This window comes from Bubalus kerabau, chromosome 15 (assembly GCF_029407905.1).
Source record: "Bubalus kerabau isolate K-KA32 ecotype Philippines breed swamp buffalo chromosome 15, PCC_UOA_SB_1v2, whole genome shotgun sequence".
Classification (NCBI taxonomy): Eukaryota; Metazoa; Chordata; class Mammalia; order Artiodactyla; family Bovidae; genus Bubalus; species Bubalus kerabau.
This window is the reverse complement of record NC_073638.1, coordinates 36,396,100-36,418,227: the sequence shown is the minus strand read 5'-3', so window position 1 is coordinate 36,418,227 and position 22,128 is coordinate 36,396,100. Positions and strand designations below refer to the sequence as shown.

General features: G+C 36.4%; 1 protein-coding gene across 37 annotated transcripts in view; it reads right to left on the bottom strand.

Annotated features, from left to right (window-relative positions):
• The window catches only part of SOX6 (SRY-box transcription factor 6), a 711,458-nt gene that overhangs the window by 112,206 nt on the left and 577,124 nt on the right, over positions 1-22,128 (bottom strand). For 30 of the 37 annotated variants that reach the window (XM_055548488.1, XM_055548501.1, XM_055548492.1 and 27 more), the window contains 2 exons: positions 15,684-15,763; positions 14,078-14,200 (listed from right to left, as the gene is read on the bottom strand). In XM_055548488.1, coding sequence (XP_055404463.1) covers positions 14,078-14,200; positions 15,684-15,763 — 203 coding nt within the window. The remainder of the gene's footprint in view (positions 1-14,077; positions 14,201-15,683; positions 15,764-22,128) is intronic. The other 7 variants (XM_055548520.1, XM_055548524.1, XM_055548518.1 and 4 more) reach the window with 1 other exon arrangement.

The window sequence follows — 22,128 nt, the reverse complement described above, 5'->3', positions numbered from 1 at the left end:
ACTTTTCCCCAGCAGCTAAAGGCATTAGTATACTTTCTCTTTTTAGCCGATGCTGTATCTTCAGTGGCACAACTTGGCCTGACTTACTAAAACTAGAAAATTGCTGAAAGAATGGTTTTATACTAGCCATTAGAAATTAGAAAAGTCTCTTTAAAACTACAGGGTTGATGGTTCTAAAAAAGTTGCATACACTGTCCAAGGCTATTTGTAAATTACATCATTTTAAAATAAAGCTCTTTAATACTCTATAATTAGTCTTGTCTCTCTGAACATGACTTTACTGTAAATGCTCCTTCTTGACTCTTCTATTGTCCCAAGATTCCTGAGAAGAAAGCAGCCAAGCGATAATTCAACATTATTGCTGCTTCAGTGCACTAATCGCTTAAAGAGCAGCAAAGACTCTGTGCTCTCTGCCCCACAGCTCCCGCAGCCTCCTGGCCTGAGGCTGGCATCCCGACCCAACAACGTCCAGATGTCAAGAGGAATCCCCAGCTCCTGATGCAGCAGGCGCTCCATTCCAGTATGGTCAAACATCTGCTTCATCTGCTGGCATGCAACCTGCTGAACACGCTCAGAGAGCAGCACAGGCGAGGGATGGGCAAGGACACACTCCCCAGCTACTCCGGGAGACTCATCAAAACTTTGAAATTATAAGACAGGCCTAGAAATTCTCAAAAGAAAAGAACTCAGCATTCAGCAAAAAACATAAGTATTTTCCTCCAAAGAAAGCTATGGAATAAGATATATTTCATGATAGCTATTTTTGTTAATTCTAGTAGGCTTGAAATTTCTTCTGGACAGTTAACTACAAATTTGGAAAATACCTGAACTCTTTGAGATCCCAAAAATGTGATGTTGGCTTTGAAATTTTTCCTTTTATAATTTAATTACATTACTCTTAATTCACTTAGATATAATAAGAGGAGAATAAGTTGTGCAGGAAAACTTCTAAATGACTGTGCTTCCTATATACCTACATACAGCAGAGTTTTAAGCAAAGAATCCTGGTCAGGAAATAAATTCTAAAATGCACTTAAACAATGCATTATAGCCCTATTTTGTTTAATAGGTAAGTAATCTGGTCCAAGTCACTTAACCCATCTTAGCCTCACTTTTTTTCTTCTAAAATATGGGGTAATATAAAAGTATAATTTATTATAAAGTCTAAATATAAATTGCTTATTCAATACTATGTATTATGTATAACTGTACATATATGTATACATGTATACATATATATATATAATATTCATACTATTCTTGAGTCTGTTTTGTCTAGTTTTGTTTTTACAAAGTTAGGCTCCTTTATAATATCCAATCCACACATCAAATACAGGTTCTCTGCCAAGAGTGATCCCACTCATCCTGTGGGACCTCAACAAATAGCATCCTATAAAAACTAATGAACAGCTCCCATGTCCTCACCAAATTTCATATTTACTTCATTCTGAAAGACAGATTTATATACTATTATAGTCAGAAATAATATTCCTTTACCAAAAACCAGAGTATATGGTGTGCTTAAACAACTGAAAAAATAAGGTTGAGAATTGTGACTGCTCTAGGCAGAAGTGACTGATTAGAGTAAAAGTCTTAGTTCTGAAGATCCAAGTGAAGTAAAGAACTAAGACCAATCATATTGGTCTCAATCTTTTAAATCTGCCCATATATGTCCAGGTGGATAGGTAGACAGGTAGGTGGGATATTTCTGTTAAGATGAGTAAGATTTGCAATCCCAGTTCAGTTCTGTTCAGTCACTCAGTCGTGTCTGACTCTTTGCGACCCCATGGACTGCAGCAGGCCAGGCTTCCCTGTCCATCACCAACTCCCAGAGCCTATACAAACTCATGTCCATTGATTGGTGATGCCATCCAACCATCTCATCCTCTGTAGTCCCCTTCTCCTCCCACCGTCAATCTTTCCCAGCATCAGGGACTTCTCCAATGAGTCAGTTCTTCACATCAGGTAGCCAAAGTATTGGAGTTTCAGCTTTAGCATCAGTTCTTCCAATGAATATTCAGGACTAATTTCCTATAGGATTGACTCACTGATCTCCTTGCAGTCCAAGGGACTCTCAAGAGTCTTCTCCAATACCACAGTTCAAAAGCATTAATTCTTCGGCATTCAGCTTTCTTTATAGTCCAACTCTCACATTCATACATGACTACTGGAAAAACCATAGCTTTGACTAAATGGACCTTTGTTGGCAAAGTAATGTCTCTGCTTTTTAATATGCTGTCTAGGTGGGTCATAGCTTTTCTTCTAAGGAGCAAGTATCTTTTAATTTCATGGCTGTAGTCACCATCTGCGGTGATTTTGGAGCCCAAGAAAATAAAGTCTGTCACTTTTTACATTGTTTCCCCATCTCTTTGCTATGAGTAATGGGTCTGGATGCCATGATCTTAGTTTTCTGAATGTTAAGCCAACTTTTCACTCTCCTTTTTCATTTTCATCAAGAGACTCTTTAGTTCTTCGCTTTCTTCCATAAGGGTGGTGTTATTTGCATATCTGAGGTTACTGATGTTTCTCCCAGCAATCTTGATTCCAGCTTGTGCTTCATCCAGCCCAGCATCCCAACTCTTTATTAAATATTCTTCCCCTATTCTCTCTTTCCCCAACTAGCATGTAAACTACATCAGACAAGGACTTCATTTTACATAAGTTTTCTCAGCCTCAGCACTACTGATAGTTTGGACTGGATATTTCTTTGTTGAGGGTGCTGACCTGTGTACTGTCAAGTATTCAGCAGCATCCCTGGCGTCTACCCACTAGATGCCAATAGCATCTCCACACCCATCCCAAGTTATAACAATCAAAAATGTCTCCAGATATTATCAACTGAACTCTAGGGGGCAACATAGCCTCCAGTTGAGGACCTCTGGTCTAGAATAGTACCTGGCATGTTATAGCCACTAAATAAATATTGTTAAATAACGGAACAAGTACATTTGTTGTTTTAATTTTCACACAAACTTTTTCAAATTTCCTGAGCACAATCATTTATAAGCTTCCTTTTTAAAAAAATATTTTGATACAATTCCAAGAGACAATAAGATTTATGTCACTGTCAGTCATTCAAAGCTAACAGGTGTAATTTCAAGTAATAAGGATTTTAAAAGAAAAGATGTGATAATACTTTACTAGTTATTTAATTTAAGTGAATAAGTGGACTAGTGAAAACCTGATAAATATCCCCCAAATTGATTTTCTAGATTAAAAGCAACTATTTCAAACTGGCTTCAAATGAGCACTGTATGTTTGTACTTTGGAGGGTTGAGATATTCAACACAAGTATATATTTTAAGCAATAAAATCTGTATACATATCTATCATCTATTATTTTTAGTTCATTCTACTCCAGACTAAACAGCATTAGGAAAATTCCTGATAAAGTACCAAGGTCATAGTCTAGGTTAATTTGTATTATGACATCAAGGGTTGTTTATAGGTATTATAGAGGGTGCTATAAGAGGAACACACAGTAAGAAATGAACTCAGTGTACTGGAAATTAAGATTTTTTCATTTAAAGTTTTGCTTCACCAAATGACCAAGAGGGTAGAGGCCTGGGGAAATAAATTTGGCTCTATTTTTCCTCCATTTTTGTCTATTAAAAAGCAATGCAAGTACTTAGCCAAACCAGGATTAAATGACTATATATATAAAAGAATTGGTATTTATAAAGCTAGAAAAAGTAATGTTACATTAATTCTTCTCAGTGTGACTCATGATGGCTGTACTGATGTCACCAATTATGAGAGGAAAGAAAGAAGAAAGTATATGACTTTTTATCCATACAGCAACTGGCACAGTGGATATTTAGTACATAGTAGGTGTTGAGTGCTTGCTTGTTTATACTTAATTGAGAAAAGAATCCATTAATAGTGTCATTTGCGCTTGGAAGATCTAAACTGTGATTATTAACCTAACCCTAATAATCTAGAACAGTCAAATTAAAGCAAGATGGTTTCAAGTCAGTAAGGAGAGACTTTAAATCACTATAAATATTCCTTGAATTTTCATTTGATATGCATTTGCACAAACATATGTACCTGTAGAATATGAACATTTCTACAAGTAAAACAGAAAGGAAGAATTGGCAAGACGGTAGTGAATATGCACTAGATATATTGATCAGAAGTTTTATTCCTCCACTGGGGCACGTCTATGATGGGAATCAGTCCAACTATATGTAGCTTCTCAATTCCTTTTCATTAAAATATCACTTAAAAATACTTTTGCATTAGAAAAACTAAAATTGCTAAAATGTCCACATTATTCAAAGTTATCTATAGATGCAATGCAATTCCTAACAAAGTCTCAATCAAATTGTTCACAGAAAGAAAAAAAATTCTAAAATCACGCACATCCACAAAAGACCCCAAATATCCAAAGCAAACTTGAACAAGAACAAAGCTCCTAATTTCAAAATATATCTCAAGGGTATAATAAAAAAAATGATACTGGCATACAGTGGATATATAGACCAATGGAGCAGAATAAAGAGCCCAGAGACAAGCCTGCACAAATTACAGTCAAATGATTTTCCACAATGGTAACAAGAATACCCAATGGGGAAAGGATAGTCTCTTCAGCAAATGGCATTGGGAAAACTGAATATCCATGAGCAAAATAATGAAATTGAACTTTTACCTTAAACCATAAAAAAAAACCTTGAAAAGGAAGTCTTAAATGTAAAAAAGTTCTGAAACTTTTAGATATATCTCTAAAGGAATTGAAATTATGAGTTTAAAGAGGTATTTGCCTTCTCATGTTCGTTGCAGCGTTATTCACAATAGCGAAGGCATGAAAGCAACCTAAATGTCTACTGATGGACAAATGGATAAAGAAAATGTAATATGTACATACAATGTAATACTATTTAGCCTTTAATAAGGAGGAAGACAGCCTGCCACTTGCAACAATATGGATAAACTTGGAAGACATGCTAATTTAAATAACTCAGACACAGAAAACAATTACTATGTGATGCCAATTATATGAGGAATCTAAAACAGTCAAATTCATAGAATCAGAGAGTAGAATAGTGATTGCCAGGGGATGAGATAGGGGAAATAGGAAGTATTAGTCAAAGAGCACAAAGTTTCAGTTATGCAAAATAAATAAGTCCTAGATATCTACTGTATAACTTGAAGCCCACAGTTAATAATACTGTATTGTACACTTGAAAACTTGCTAAGAGGGTAGATCTTATGTTAAATGCTCTTATCACTTATCTAATAATGTTCTTATCATATAATAATAATGGTGGGAGGAAACTTTTGGAAATAAATGGATATATTTATGGCATAGATTGTGTTACGTATTCATGGATATATGCTGCTGCTATTGCTGCTGCTAAGTCGCTTCAGTCGTGTCCGATTCTGTGCGACCCCATAGACGGCAGCCCACGAGGCTCCTCGGTCCCTGGGATTCTCCAGGCAAGAACACTGGAGTGGGTTGCCATTGCCTTCTCCAGTGCAGGAAAGTGAAAAGTGAAAGTGAAGTCACTGAGTCTTGTCCGACTCTTAGTGACCCCATGGACTGCGGCCCATGGACTGCAGCCCACCAGGCTCCTCCATCCATGGGATTTTCCAGGCAAGCATACTGGAGTGGGGTGTCATGGATATATACTTATCTCCAAACTCATCCAGTTGTATATATTAAATATGTTCAGCTTTTTGTGTCAATCATGCTTAAATAAAGTGGTTTAAAAATGTTTCCATTCTGCTCAGTCTGTTCTGTTACCCACCATATCTTTTTCTGATTTAAATTTCATAAATGTTTCATATCCTGACTTATTCTATGGTTGGAAACTGGAGTGAAGCATTTTTTAAAATACTAAAATACTTTGCTTTCAAACCTTCCCCTATGTTCTTAGTCACATCATCTCTTTTAATTCCAAGGTAGCTCATTATAACTCATAAACATACAGATACATGATGCCAACCAAACAATACTTCAAAACTCCAGTTTGGTAAATACGGGAATAGAAATACCTGTCACTATTTTAGAAACCACTGCATGTTACAAGCAGTCTATTTAAATACAAGTATTCACATACTGGGAGTTCCTTGTTGTGTGGATTAATTAGTAAGGCTGGAGCTAAATGAATGTTGGTGGAAATGCTACACTAAGAAAGATAGAGAACTGAATAGGTTTTGTAATTCCAAGGTCCTGGGCTCCTACTAAACTATCTCTGTGAGTACAGCCAAATATCCCATCAATTAAATGACTTAAAACACAGTAATTAACAGAGCTTAGTGAGATGAGCCATGCTCTCAACTTTTAGATATTATTTTAAAATCAACTGAAAATCAAATTTCTAAGAGAAAATCCAGTTTACCCATGTTTTAATTTGTGGGTAGGTATAATCTTATTCATGAATACAATGACAAGTCATATTTCCAAACACTAGGAAATGTCTTCATATTTCTCTGATCTACCTATATCTTTTTAACCTTCACCAAGACTCACTTAACACCTGCCATTATTTGTAAGAAATCTACCTAGAAATGAAAAGTTGTTTATATGAGAATATGCCTCTAAAAACAGAGCACTTGGCTGAACATACCCTCTCTCCCCTGCAAAAAAAAAAAAAAAAAATCCAAAGATTGAGTTGCAGATGACCACCAAAAAGGAAATTCACTAATTCAATCATTTTACCAACTATGGTCACAGGCAACACTGAGGATTCAATAGTAAACAGAAGAAACAAAAATCCCTGAATTCAGTGACACATTCTGGTAGATCAGAGCCACCCATCAGAAACACTTAGGCAGCAAAGCTAGAGTAGAACTGACTGCTTATTTGGGATGTTGGAAAGTTTTTTTCCTATCTTGATAATGATTTTTTGTGGAAATTTATACACGCCTTGTTAATCCATTTACTATTCACAGTAACCCGGAGAAAAAAATATTATCCCTTTTTTACACAGAACAAACTGAAAAAAGAAGGCAATTTGAGAACAGTACAGGACAACATAGAAAGTAATAGCAGAAACTCTCATTCAAGATTCTGCTTCCAAAATGGAGTTTATTCTATTAGTCCATATCTCATCTAATCACAGCTATAATGGTCCTTCCAGATTCCATCATGCTTTTAAAGTCAAAGTGGGTGAGAGAAGGCTGATTATGAGAAAAGCAAGCATTTCTCCTCAAAGCACAACTCCCTGGTTGGTGTCCTCAGAACAAGCTTTGAATCAGTGCATTACTTTTTTTCCATCAGGTAGCTAGTAATAGGTCACTCTAATCAACTCTTTATTCATCTCTCTATTAGAAATCACAACCTCCAAAGCCCACCCAGTCCAGCTCTCTCACTCTCTCATTCCTCCACAGAACTGAGGCATGTTTATGATTTCAAACAAGAAGGCAGGGTATGAGCCAGAGAAGAGCATCTAAATATAATATCATAAAGATTCAAGCTGGAACTAAAATAGAAATGGAACATTCTCAATGTTGATAGGCACTTCTTCACTTTCCATTTGCAGCATGAAAATTGACAATATCATTTAAATAAAATATGTGTTTCTATTCACTTTTGCAAAAATTCAATTGTTCTCCTCTATCTTTGCAAACTTTGCAAGACTTTAATAGTTTCATTTAAGAATAACTTATGGTTGATGGGTTTTTCTAGTGTTTCAAGGCTCTAATTATACTGCTTTCCTCAAATATTTCCAGAACTACACATAATGCCCATCAAATAAAAGTGAAAATATATTTATATTGATTTTTAAATTTTTCATATTTACTTCCTTTCATTCAGGCTACCACCCATACATACTATCATTATAAGAACTTGCTGGTTAAAATATGTTCCAACTAAAGCTTGGTAGGCTTTGAATGTTAGATAAAAATCATTCTCTGAAGCTAATGAAGACAGAAACTCTGCCTGTAACAATATTAAGTTTGTTTTCTCTGGTGATTCAGAGAAGTGAGCAATCTGTCAGTAATACATTGAGTGAAATTACTTGTCTTGTAGGAATAACTGCTGACAGTCACTTTATTTCAGGGCTGACCCAAACGTCTCCCTGCTGACAAACAAATTACTATGTCTAACTTTGAAAAGGTAACTAGCTTGTTTTTAATTTTGATTGGTCTCTCAGAATCCCTTATACATAACTCAGTCCCATTCTTCTTTGTTTTGTTTAGTTTTGTTTTTAAAGCAACAGAAAGTGTTTTGGGGAGACAGGTTTGAATTAATGAATTTTTTTAAAAAGTAGAGGAAGAAAACCGCATCATTTGGAACTAAGAAAAAGAACTGTTATTGCTTCTTTCCAAGACTGTTCTGCAGATAAAACTGGTAAGTGTGTCTACCCTACATTAAGACTGGCAGTGCCGCCAGTGACTGCCTGGGTGAGTGAACACATTACTGAGACAGTATTGTAGGAATTAATTTTCTTCAATAAAGTGATTTTTAAGGCTCATATATTTCACAATCTAAACATATGTCACTGTTTCATAAACAAAATAAATGGATTAAAATAATACATTACCAATATGCTGACATGTGGAGATATTTTAATTAGAAATTCTTAAACTGTGTGATATTTAACTGCTGTATTTACTAAAGAGAAGCATGCACCATTTAATAAGAAGGTATGAGAAGGTGTACCACTTTGCATGATATGGCACTAAATTATATTTAATATAAACTACAACTATGAGGCAACATTATGTATAATTAAAAAACAAAACAAAATTACCTTAGGTATCTATCATATTGAAAGTAACCACAAAAAATGAATCAATACACTAAAATCACTTTTTCATCAAAAAAAGAGTCATTCTCAGCTTATTTCTGAGACAATGTTTCTTCAGAAATAATCTAACATCTTAGCTATTTAAAGGCCGTATTTACATGACTGCCTCATCATACTGGTTTCCCCCCCTCCCCCTCCCCACTACCTTTTGACTTACTTGAAGGACCAATGCTAACATAGCTGAGGAAAGCAAATGGCAACTGGTCCTGAAATTTATACCAGTACAGACTCAGAATAAGTAGCAATATAATATATTGTTTACTGTAGCAAGTGCCCTCTGTTCTCTAAAGGTCAAAAGCACTGTAACCTTAGAGTTACAGTTTCTGATTGTTCCCAGGGTTAAATACATTATCAAAATTAATGGTTCAAGCCCCTCAACCTTCAGATATATGAGCATTCATGACTCCATCTGCTGAACTGTTCAACTAAAAATAGCATTCTTCTCTCTCCTAATATTGTGCCCCTGAGGCAGAGAAAACCAGCAAACCAGCCTTAGATCAGCATGGAGTAAAAAAAAAAAAAAAAAAAAAAAAACAACTTTCCTGTGTCTTTCTTATTTTAAAGAAAGTATTGGACTATGCCAATGTAAGAAGGATCCTTCCAAATATCTTTTCTCTCAGTTTAGCCACTCAGTCGTGTCTGACTCTGTGACCCCATGGACTGTAGCAGGCCAGGCTTCCCTGTCCATCACCAACTCCCAGAGCCTGCTCAAACTCATGTCCATTGAGTCGGTGATGTCGTCCAACCATCTCCTCCTCTGTCATCCCCTTCTCCTCCCACCCTCAATCTTTCCCAGCATCAGGGACTTTTCCAGTAAGTCAGTTCTTTGCATCAGGTGGGCAAAGCATTGGAGTTTCAGCTTCAGCATCAGTCCTTCCAATGAATATTCAGGACTAATTTCCTTTAGGATTAACTGGTTGGATCTCCTTGCAGTCCAAGGGACTCTAAAGAGTCTTCTCCAACACAGTTCAAAAGCATCAATTATTCGGCATTCAGCTTTCTTTATAGTCCAACTCTCACATTCATACATGACTACGGGAAAAACCATAGCTTTGACTAGATGGATCTTTGTTGGTAAAGTAATGTTTCTGCTTTTTAATATGCTGTCTAGGTTGGAGAAGGCAATGGCACCCCACTCCAGTACTCTTGCCCGGAAAATCCCATGGCTGGAGGAGCCTGGTAGGCTGCTGTCCATGGGGTCGCTAAGAGTCAGACACGACTAAGCGACCTCACTTTCACTTTTCACTTTCACGCATTGGAGAAGGAAATGGCAACCCACTCCAGTATTCTTGCCTGGAGAATCCCAGGGATGGGGGAGCCTGGTGGGCTTCCGTCTATGGGGTCGCACAGAGTCGGACACGACTGAAGCGACTTGGCAGCAGCAGCAGGTTGGTCATAGCTTTTCTTCCAAGGAGCAAGCGTCTTTTAATTTCATGGCTGCAGTCACCATCTGCAGTGATTTTGGAGCCCCCCCAAAATAGTCTCTCACTGTTTCCATTGTTTCCCCATCTATTTGCCATGATCTTAGTTTTCTGAATGTTGAGTTTTAAGTCAGCTCTTTCACTCTCCTCTTTCACTTTCATCAAGAGACTCTTTAGTTCTTAGCTTTCTGCCTTAAGGGTGGTGTCATCTGCATATCTGAGGTTATTTGAACCCAGGTCTACCTGCACTGGCAATCTTGATTCCAGCCTGTGATTCATCCAGCCCAGCATTTTGCATGATGTACTCTGCATATAAGCTAAATAAGCAGGGTGACAATATACAGCCTTGACGTACTCCTTTCCCAATTTGGAACCAGTCTGTTGTTCCATGTCTGGTCCTAACTGTTGCTTCTTGACCTGCATACAGATTTCTCAGGAGGCAGGTCAGGTGATCTATTATTCCCATCTCTTGAAGAATTTTCCACAGTTTGTTGTGATCCACACAGACAAAGGCTTTGGTGTAGTCAATAAAACAGAAGTAGATATTTTTCTGGAACTCTCTTGCTTTTTCAATGATCCAGCGGATGTTGGCAATTTGATCTCTGGTTCCTCTGCCTTTAGAAATTCAGCTTGAACAACCTGAAGTTCATGGTTCACATACTGTTGAAGCCTGACTTGGAGAATTTTGAGCATTACTTTGCTAGCGTGTGAGATGGCTGCAATTATGCAGTAGTTTGAGCATCCTTTGGCATTGCCTTTCTTTGGGATTGGAATGAAAACTGACCTTTTCCCATCCTGTGGCCACTGCTGAGTTTTCCTAATTTGCTGGCATACTGAGTGCAACACTTTCACAGCATCATCTTTTAGGATTTGAAATAGCTCAGCTGGAATTCCATCATCTCCACTAGCTTTGTTTGTAGTGATGCTTCCTAAGGCCCACTTCACTTCACATTCTAGGATGTCTGGCTCTAGGTGAATGATCACACCATCGTGGTTATCTGGGTCACAAAAATCTTTTTTGTATATTCTGTGTATTCTTGCCACCTCTTCTTAATATCTTCTGCTTCTGTTAGTTCCATACCATTTCTGTCCTTTATTGCGTCCATCTTTGCATGAAATGTTCCCTTGATATCTCTAATTTTCTTGAAGAGATCTCTAGTCTTTCCCATTCTATTGTTTTTCTCTGTTTCTTTGCATTCATCACTGAGGAAGGCTTTCTTATCTCTCCTTGCTATTCTTTGGAATTCTGCATTCAAATGGGTATCTTTCCTTTTCTCCTATTCCTTTAGCTTCTCTTCTTTTCTCAGCTATTTGTATGGCCTCCTCAGACAACCATTTTGCCTTTTTGTATTTCTTTTTCTTGGGGATGGTCTTGATCACTGCTGTACAATGTCACAAACCTCCATCCATAGTTTTTCAGGCACTCTGTCAATCAGATCTAATCCATTGAATCTGCTTGTCACTTCCACTATATAATTGTAAGGGATTTGATTTAGGTAATACCTGAATGGTCTAGTGGTTTTCCCTGCTTTCTTCAATTTAAGTCTGAATTTGGCAATAAGGAGTTCATGATCTGAGCCACAGTCAGCTCCCAGTCACTTTTCTCAGGTGATAACAAAATTTCAGGCTTCCAAAGTATGACTCTACTGTTAAAAGATAACCCCAGCTCACAATGCTAGAAGTGAAAAACCTTTGAAGGACAAATTAAGTATATATCAGGTAGAGAGGACCACTTCTCTTTAATGAGCAGTGTGTGTGTGGAGGTGGTGGTGGTATACATGCATTGCAGCTTTTCTTCCAAAGAATCTCTAAATAGAAGTAAAACTCATTAACACATTGTAATGCTTAGTATCCCCAGTTTATTGTGATCATAATTGTTGACAGAGCTGTGACATTTAACTTGTTAAAGGAATGGAGAAAACCCAAGCTAGAAAAGAAAGTAGACTAAAATCAATAAAGCAAAATATTATTAAGTTTTCTCTCTACTTTTAGTCAAGATTTAAAATGTTAGTGTCTGTAACAACTTAGATATGGATGTCCTCTGTGCTGCTCATGGGACTCTCAATAAGCCTGTTACACTCATAGTAAGAAAGTTTGAGAAATCTGCCTTTCAAATAAGATCCATCTTTTCTAAATAGTGTACCATACAAGCAAACAGCAATGGTTTCCTGACATGCAAGGAAAAGTGCAAAAAGTGGAAGCAAGAGAACAGAGCAAGAATAAAAAACAAAAACAGGAAACTCTCCAACCAACCCAAGCTTACCCTCCAAAGCTGAGGGCCTCCACCTTCCCAGGCTCTGTGTTCAGCCTAATTGAAGTGACAGACACGTGCTCCTAGATCAGCATTGCTACAGCTCTACACAGTCTGGCACTCACATATATGACATCATGATTTCCAGAAACCCAGGAGAAGCCAGATTTGACAGCATCAGAGGTCTGTGATGGTGAGGGGAAGAGATGTCAACTTAAGTGAAAAACTAGAAGGAGATACTGGGTAGAAACTGGCTAAGGGAAGGCCGATGGAATAGAACTCAACACCGCAAGAGAAAATAAAAGTCAAGAGGAGAGGAAGTTTTGAATCTGAGCCAAGGTCACCTGCTTTTACATTCTTCCAAGTACTTAAAATTTGAACAAACTAGCTGTCCTGAGTAGGTAAGCCTTGTTAATTGAAAGAATTGTTCCTAATGTCTGGTTATCTCTCCGTTTAGCAATCCTAAGCACAGTAGATGTCAGAATGTCCAGAAATGTGGCACCTTCTCTACAGCCAAAAGGAAGCCTTAGAAAAGAAATCCCTTTTGGCTGCATAGAAGGTAGTAGATACTCTAACAGTATGCCTTGTCATGTCTGGGTGGAACCTGCTGTATACTTCTTATAATCAAAGGGAAAGGAAGAAGGCAAGTGACAAGCTCAGAACTCAAACTCTTCCTTAGGCTACTTCCAAGGTGTCCTTTGATCTTGTTCTCTTCTTTCTTCTTGTGAGCTTTTTCACTTCTAAGAAGGAGGGATAGCTAGCAACACTCCAGTATCTGATAGTCCTAAAGAATGAAATGAGAAGTTGAGCTTTCTCACTTCTAAGGAGGGATAGCTAGCAACCCTCTAGAATCTGATAGCCCTAAAGAGTTTTTCCAATGATATAATAGAGGAATTAAGCACGATATTGGAGAGAGGAGGACGGGGTCCCTATAGTAGAAAGGGGTTTGCTTTTTAAAAGAGCTGTATGAGGTATCTTCTCCCATGCAGTAAGAACATCCCACAAAAACAACAAAGAGCTTTATTGGAAGTTCAATATGAAAGAGCTACTATATAAGTTTATGGGGCAAAAAACAACCAGTCAGGCCCAGACACCCAACCTCAAATTCAGTCAGAGAAAACTAAATTAGAAAACCTGAAATAGATAGAATTAGAAATCCTGGATAATAACTGACTCCAAGAAAATTCTGTAGCCTTGGTTAAATAACCTGACTTCTCTGAGCCTCCGTTGTTTTGTCTATAAAAACAGAATGATATTTTATCAACTCTACAGGGTTGCTACACGGTGAACTGAAGTTTTTGGGTTTTTTTTTTAATGTTTAAGTTTTTTTTTTTTTTTTTTAAACTACTATGCAGCACTATACATAAAGAAAAAAGGGTAAGGGAAATAAAGATGGTTTTGAAAGTACTCATAACATAAATATTTGCCTAAATATATAGCAATAAACAATCTACTTCAGAGGCATTGGTTTGGGGTTTGACTTTTTCTCTGAAAGAAAAGGAGTGAAAATGAGCCTCCTTAGGAATGAGAAAAGGGGAAAGATTATATTTTAGTGTTTGAGTGTTTGGCACTTGTTAAAAAAGCCTAGAATATGACTGAACAATCCAGTCCCCCACCCAATGAAGCACCAATGTAAGCATTCATACCTCAATCTGTTTGTGGTTGTAAGAGTGGCCACCACCATGTTCAAAGGTGTCCAAACTCCTGCCCAAACGGTCACTTAGGCCCTTTAGCCTTGGGTTAATTTGTGGGTGGGAGACATGACCTTTCTGTTTAGTAGCATATTCAGAAAAAAAAAAAAAAAAAAAGACAAAACATACTGTCAGAACTCATGAAACAGAACACATATTTCTAAATCCAGGGTACTGACCACACCAAAGAACAGAAAGTAGGGTTTAGGACCCAGATACTGTCTTTCACAGAAACTTGATTATAGGATCAAACAGTGGTACTGGTTTCTTATTTTTGCCTCTGACTCAAGAGGACACTTAATAGCATAGCTATGGAAAAAGGAGAAATAGATTAGACTGACTGTGAGTTAGGTTTCTTTTTGTATTTTTTCCAGCTGCAATAAGTTCCCTGTTAGTAGTAGAGAGGGTGAGGGCTTAGAAGAGATAGGGCTGCTGCTTTCATGAGGCAAAATCTCTAGCTCTGCTAGGCATCCATAATGGATCCATAATGTTAGGCATCTTCAAGACTTGCTGGATAAGGCTTCCGACAAGAACTGCTTAAAGTACTGTAAAAATTCTTTATTTGTAGACTCAACTGAGAATGTTCAAAATTACATTTTTCACATAAAATATCTGTACATTTTTTACATTCAAGTCATATAAGGAATAGCAAAGAAGAAATAAAAATGCCCAGTTGGTTGCTATTTCCTAGATTATTCAAGAAAATTGAAAAATCATCACAGTACATTATAAGAGTAAAAAACTTTGTTCAATGCATTGAAATTCAAGTTATCATCCAATATTTTCTAAATGCTCAAATACCGCTTGCTTAACCATTAATTTTAATGATACTTTCTTTCTGTTTTTGTTAAAATATACACTCATATTTAACATCAATTTCCCATTAAGACAGCATCACAAAAAGGGTGTAAAGATCCCTTAGTCCTCTGCTTCCCATTTTACTATGAAGAAGATAAGGTGCAAGGGATTTTTTAAAATTAGCTTCCAAAGTGCTTTCTCTCCAATTTTAGCTTTATAAAGAACACCAATCCAGAATTTGGTCAGACACCATGCCCAGTCTTTGGACCTGGGATGAGGATGAGGCTGATGATACACATATTCAGGGACAACGTGCTTACATTTTACCAAATAGTTCAAATAATTTGGTAATAACAACTCCCTATTCTATGAGTTGCAAGAAGTAAAATATCCAGTGTTGTTGTCTGTGTTGATACTTGCATGTAAAAGCTAATTTGGGTGTGAATGAAGACATGGATGAAGAAGTTATAAGGACAAAGCTACCATACCCAATATCAACTAGCCATAAAAAACTGTAAAACCATTAACTTACCTGATACAGAATATATAGTACTAAGTCATGACATCATTTTTTCCTTTAAAAATATTGACACTGACAGTTTTCTCTTCTATTTGCAGTATGGTAAGTACATAAGGTGTTAATCCTTCCAGGCTATGCTTAAAAAATTATTTAACATTCAGGTCATTATTTAGCATACAGCTGGTTAGCAGTTTTCCACTAAAGGACTGGCTCGTAGCCCACATTTTTTTCTCTGGCACTTACCTGGAGCTGTAAAGGGCTGAGTCCAGAAGCAGCAGCAGCTGCCATTGTTGATGGAATGAACTGTACGGGGTAGTTATCACCTGTCAGAAAGAACAATGCATACAGGTTTAGACAATGCACTGGGAATCACAGCAGACAAGTACAAACTTGGTCCTTGGATTGCCTGAGCTTTACAACATTGCTCTAAGCCCAAACATCTGCAGAAACAAAAGGCTTAGTTGGGCACAGACTTGCAGGGCTGCCTTGGAACTTTTTGTTAACAGATAGCTGGTAGGCAAACTGGCAAAACATGAATGTGATGTTAAAAAAATTAAATGTGCAATTCAAGCATGTTCACTCCATTACAAATCTTGTAATACATCATTTTTTTAAGGGTAAAAAAATATCTTAAAGCCAGGCTGACATTCAGTTCACCGAGGAAGCATTAAGGTTTTTATATTAAAACAACAAAACGTTTTGGCTTGGTAGACAAGGCAGAGTATCACAGTCCAAAAAAGATTAAGAGTTATTGACTGTCCATAACCCTAACCTTTATTTAATTTAAAAAAAAATTAGAGAAAAAAATTTAAATGCAACCTCTTTAATTTGAGAGGGGTGAGAGAAGCTAATATTCTGTGAAATGCCTGGTATCCCCAAAAGATGGGAGACTGTTTTCTGCACTAACTTTTGGTGGAAACTACTACAGAATCATGACACACACTAGGCCCTTCTCACGTATTCTTTGACGATGATTTGACTAAATAACCACACGTTTTACATGTGATATCTATATTAAAAGTCTGGTCGAGATTGAGCATGGTTCAGCAGAGATCAGTGCCACATCTTATTAATGTGTTTCTGGCTCCAGACCACTCCTAAACAGCGGGGCTAAAGCACCTTCTATGACCTAAGAGCACAGGCTGTGTGAAGCAAGCAACCTGAAGAACCCATAGAAAGTAATGAGGAATGTATTGTGATAGTGCAGACTGAAATCAAAATTAATATGTATGGATAAATTACACACTATCAGTGATTTAATGGAGTATCACTTTGGCTTCAGCTACTTATTTTAAAGGCAGTGCTATGTACTATCTCTAGGCTATATTTTAATAGGCTATTCCTCCACACATTTTGGACACTTATAATAATCATGCTGTTTTGCAAGAACTTTTCCACACTAAAAGCTGAATGTAATAACGAAAAGTGTAGAAAGAATCACAGTAATAAAGGTAGCCAACTAGAAAGCAATGAAATCTCTCTTTTCCTGCGTGGACACTAATACCTGGCCCCTTCCTGGTGCCCCTGGTTCCTTGGAACGCATCCTGTTTGCTACATGAAGTGCTACTCAGCTGACCCGATGTGAATGTTAAGTTGCTTTCACTTTTAACAAATTGTTTGCTTCTAATCTACACAGTCTCTTTGCATCATATCCATAATACCTCATCAGACCATTGAGCACAGTGTGTGCTGTACACAGTCCAGTAACAATTGGCTTCTGATTGCATATGGAGCACTGCTACAATGCAGTCACTAACACTATATTGTGCTGGTCTCCTATGGAGTAATGTTCAAAATATCTGATCTTGTTTTTCCCCTTCCATGAGGTTGATTTTGGTTTGCAGGGCTACATGAGCTTTTTAAAAAAGATAACTAGGCCAAATTATTTTTTATAGTAAATGACTGTCGCTTTACGCTTAAATAATTCTACTGATCCTCTCGATATTTAAACTAAATTATCTGAAGAAAGAATATCCTAATCTAAGTCAAATAGTATTTCTTTGGTTGATATCTTATCAGGTTAAAAAAATCACAAAATGATGCTGAATTAATGATGCTTCAAAAATAGGGGAAAAAATCACCATTCCAACTATCAACATGGGTTGCCTCTCAGAACATTTTAGAGCTGTTCTTTCTTTAAATATCATGCATTATTCATACTAACTCTAAACCATAACCCCCTCCCTGTAAGTTTAATACCAGTTGCTTTATTTGTACTAAAACATTTTTCATGTCAAACATATTTTAAAAAAATCAAACTCTAAAAGAATTCCCTGGGGCACTCCTTTTTTCATAGCTGTCATGCTTCTATGCTATGAAATAGCTGATTTTTTTAATATCGTTTTTGGCTTGCCAGTTAATTTATTACTATCTCTACCACACCCTGTAGTACTCTCCAGCTCACCTGCTGGCTACAAACAGCTTTCTTTCCACTGCTGACAAGCATATTTTTAAAATGTTTTTAACCTTTCTGCTGGTTTGAATCTGTATATCTGAATATAATCTTTGGAAAGCTATTTCTCCAGAACATATCATTGTATCAGTACTAAAAGTAAAAATGAATACATTAAAGCAACAGAGAATATTACAGGGACTAATAAGAAGAGAGAGAAAAAGGAAAGGGCCAGACAGGGAGAGAATAAGGGTGAAGAAGAGGTGGGTGGAGGGGGTGTGGTTAAAAGTAGAAGAGAAGATTTAATAGGTAGAGAGATTTAACTCCTCTCTTAAAAAGCTACATGCTTCCTCTCCCTGCCCCCTCGCCTTTAACTGTGTGTAAGAGTCCATCAAGAAAAAGTTCTTGGCAGCTGACTTGGCAAGAAATCAGCCAACATGTTGTAGCAATTTTTTTCAAATTTGTCTCTGGATTTGAAATGCTTGCGTGAGGACCCATTCTCTTTAAATTTGTACAAAAGAAGATGAAGCCTGTTGAAACAGGTTGGTTTTAGGCACTGCTGTAATCTGGCCCTTGCTACCACTAGTATAAGAAGACAACTTCTAAATGCTAATTTGGGAAATAATGTCCATTACATAAATCCATCTCTCCAGGCTTCCAGGTTTTCCAACCGATTATTTTTATCTTAAGATTACAGAACAAATATGAAACAGGATTTAAAACCTATGGAAAATTAGACTGACATTAGTTTCACTTGCCACAAGTCTAGAATCAAAGTGGCTCCATAGCAAGAGCCCCTGAATGAAAGAAAGTATGTTTTTTAATTTTCAAGGAAAGTGTAATGAAGCCAAAACTTATTAAGGCGTAAACACTGGAGAAGGAGGCACTCGTATCATGCATGTAGGACCCATTAGACACAGGCTACCTCCTACACAAATACTAGTTTCTATAATTCAAATATAAACTTTATTTTTATTAAAAAGCAAAAACTCCCATGGATAAAAATCTGTCCATTTTCTTTGATTCTTTAGGAAGACAAGGGACTGGGATGGTTACAGTCTTCTAAGATGTTAACTTCAGATGTTAACTTATTTAAAGAGTTTGGGAGGAGCAGAGAAATTAAACTAGGAGACAGGACTCAAAGATTCTTTGGTTACTGGCTTAAAGTCTCATGCCTCATTTCCATCCTCCAAAACAAAAGGAAAAAATACTATACATCCCTACTCTCACAGATTTTTTGGTCTGGTGGTATCACAGGATAATGGTAAGTTATTTGAGTTGCCAAATAACTCAGACAGACCCCATTTCTTTAAGTTATCACCATTTTTGCTACAACATGTAAATATTTCCATCACAATCACCAATATAGACTTGGACATGCCGCATGGCATCTTGCTTGGATGAATGTATTCAGAATAGCAAAATATTATAATTCCTCTGTATTCTGAGGGAATGCAATAATAAATCTGAATTTATCTTTGTGAGACATCACACCACGTTGCAGCAAAAGTTAGCAGGCAATGAATGACATATTTAAAATCCTAAAAATAAAACAAAACCTTTAATTTGTTCTGAACACAATTGGACAAAAAAAAATTGGCATAGATTATATTATATATTGCTGAGATCACAATGTTCTTATTTCTCCTGCTAAATTTCTCCTCTATTCATCAAAGAATAGGCCAATGATGAGGAGAGTCTTGATCTCAAGATTTTTTCTAAGAGTATCTGCATTGTTTTTCATACCTTTAAAGGAGCTAAAAATCAAGGATCATCTTAATTTCTTCACTTATTTCATAAATGCATCCAGACTCTTAGATAATCGTATGAAAACCATGGAATTTGTCACAATAGCAATTAAATAAGTGAGTATGGATGAAATAATATAAATGCATCCACATTGTAAGAAATTAACTTAAAATAACAACTTAAAGTTTATGACTTAATGAGAGCTCACCAATGATACAGCCTCCATATATGAAGAAGGGCTCATTTAAAATAATCCCTATCTCCATAAAACTAGGTTATTTTATACAGGTGAACATATGTATTTTCTCCTTGGACCTAAATACTCATTTAAAAGAGAGTACTAATCTGAAGAACCTCAGAAATGCGTTGATTCCAAGGGTGAAAGAAAAAGTGGCTCAGTCGTGTCTGACTCTTTGTGACATTCTCCAGGCCAGAATACTGAAGTGGGTAGTCTTTCCCTTCTCCAGGGGATCTTCCCAACCCAGGGATTGAACCTAGGTCTCCCACATTGCAGGTGGATTCTTTATCAGCTGAGCTACCAGGGAAGCCCAGGAATACTGGAGTGGGTAGCCTATCCCTTCTCCAGGGAATCTTTCCAACCCAGGAATCCAACTGGGGTCACCTGCATTGCAGGTGGATTCTTTACCAGCTGAGCCTGATTTCAAGTAGATGACTTTAATTAATGAAGTATTCCAGAAGTAGTGGTTACATGCCTCTGCTTTAAATATTTAAGAAAAGATAGAAATGGCAAGCTTCACAAGATGCCATTTTGATAACCCTATACATATAAATCACATCTTTTACACATGTACACACAAAAGTTAGAGTTTTTTAATATTCTTTATGCTTAGATCATGCCTGCAAGAGTATAAAATTCAGAACTTCAGTCTGAATTCTATCTCCTCTAATTTCTGGGGTGAAGGTGTAGAAAGTTAATTATCTTCTTTGACTTTTAGTTTATTTTTTAAACAAAATGTAGATAATGTCACTTCTGGTTTAGAGTTGCTATAAAAATTTAATGAGAATATATATGTATATTTATATATATGCATACCTATATTAATATATATAGATACAGATATCAGAAAATAAATGGTGGTCAATAAATGCTAACTGAAACAAAGGAATTAAAAAGAAGTATTAGGTAGCAACTATGTACCGACAAATTAGACAATCTGGAAGGAATGAAAAATTCCTTGAAACACAAATTACTTAAACTGACTTAAGGAGAAATGGATAATATAAACAAACCTTAACAAATAAAGAGATTAAATAAGCAATCAAAAACTTCCTAAAACAGAAAATTCTTGGACCAGTTAGATGGCTTCACCAATCTACTGAACATTTAAGAAAAATTAACACTAATCCTTACAAAATCTTCAAAAAATTGAAGAAGAGGAAACACATCCTAACTATGAGGCAATGAGGCCAATATACCCTTGATAACAAAGCCAGATAAAGACATCACAAAACACAAAAAATATAGATTAATATCTTGCATGAATATTAAAATCCTCAAAAAAATATTAGCATATTAAATCCAAAAGCATATCAAGTGGATTATTCACCATGACAAAACAGGATTTATCCCAGGAATGCAAGGGTGGTTCAACATGAAAAAAATCAATGCAATACATAACATTAATAGAACAATGGGGAAAAAAATCCACATGATCATCTCAATTGAGGCAGAAAAGGCATTTGCCAAAACCCAACATCTTTTCATGATAAAAATTCTCAGAAAACTAGGAATAGAGGGAAAGTTCATCAGCATGATAAAGGGTATTTCTGAAAAACCCACAGCTAACATCACAGTGGCAAAAAGTTTTTTGACTAAGATTGGCCACTTCACTGCTGCCATACAACACTGTGCTAGAAATTCTAGCCAGTACTTATAGACAAAAAAATAAAAAAAAACAAATGGCATCCAAATTGATAAAAATAGGTAAAACTATGTCTATTTGCATATGAAGTGGCCCTATATGTAGAACACCCCAAATAATTCATGACTAGGGCTAATAAACAAATTCAGCAGCAGTTTCAGGGTATAAGTGTTTCTATATTCCTGCAATGAACAATCCAAAAGGAAATTAAGAAGCAATTCTATTTACAATAGTATCTAAAAGAATCAAACACTTAGCAGTAAATTTAACAAATGAGGCAAAGATTTGTACACTGGGAAACCATAAAACATTTCTGAAATAAATTTTTAAAGCTCTAAATAAACAGAAAGGCATTCAGGTTCATAGACGGAAAGACATAACATTGTTAAGATCAACAAAGCAATCTATAGATTCAGTGAAATTTCTAACAAAATTCAACAATCCTGAAATGGAAAAGTCAATCCTCAAATTTATTTGGAACTGCATGGAGCCCCAACAGCTAAAACAAATTTTGAGAAAGAAAAGTAGAGTTGGAAGGCTCATACTTCATACTTTGAAGTCTGACTTCAAAATTTACTTCAAAGCTAGAGTAATTAAAACAGACTAATACTTGCATAAAAACAGGTATATAGACTCATGAAGCAGAATAGACAGCCCAGACATA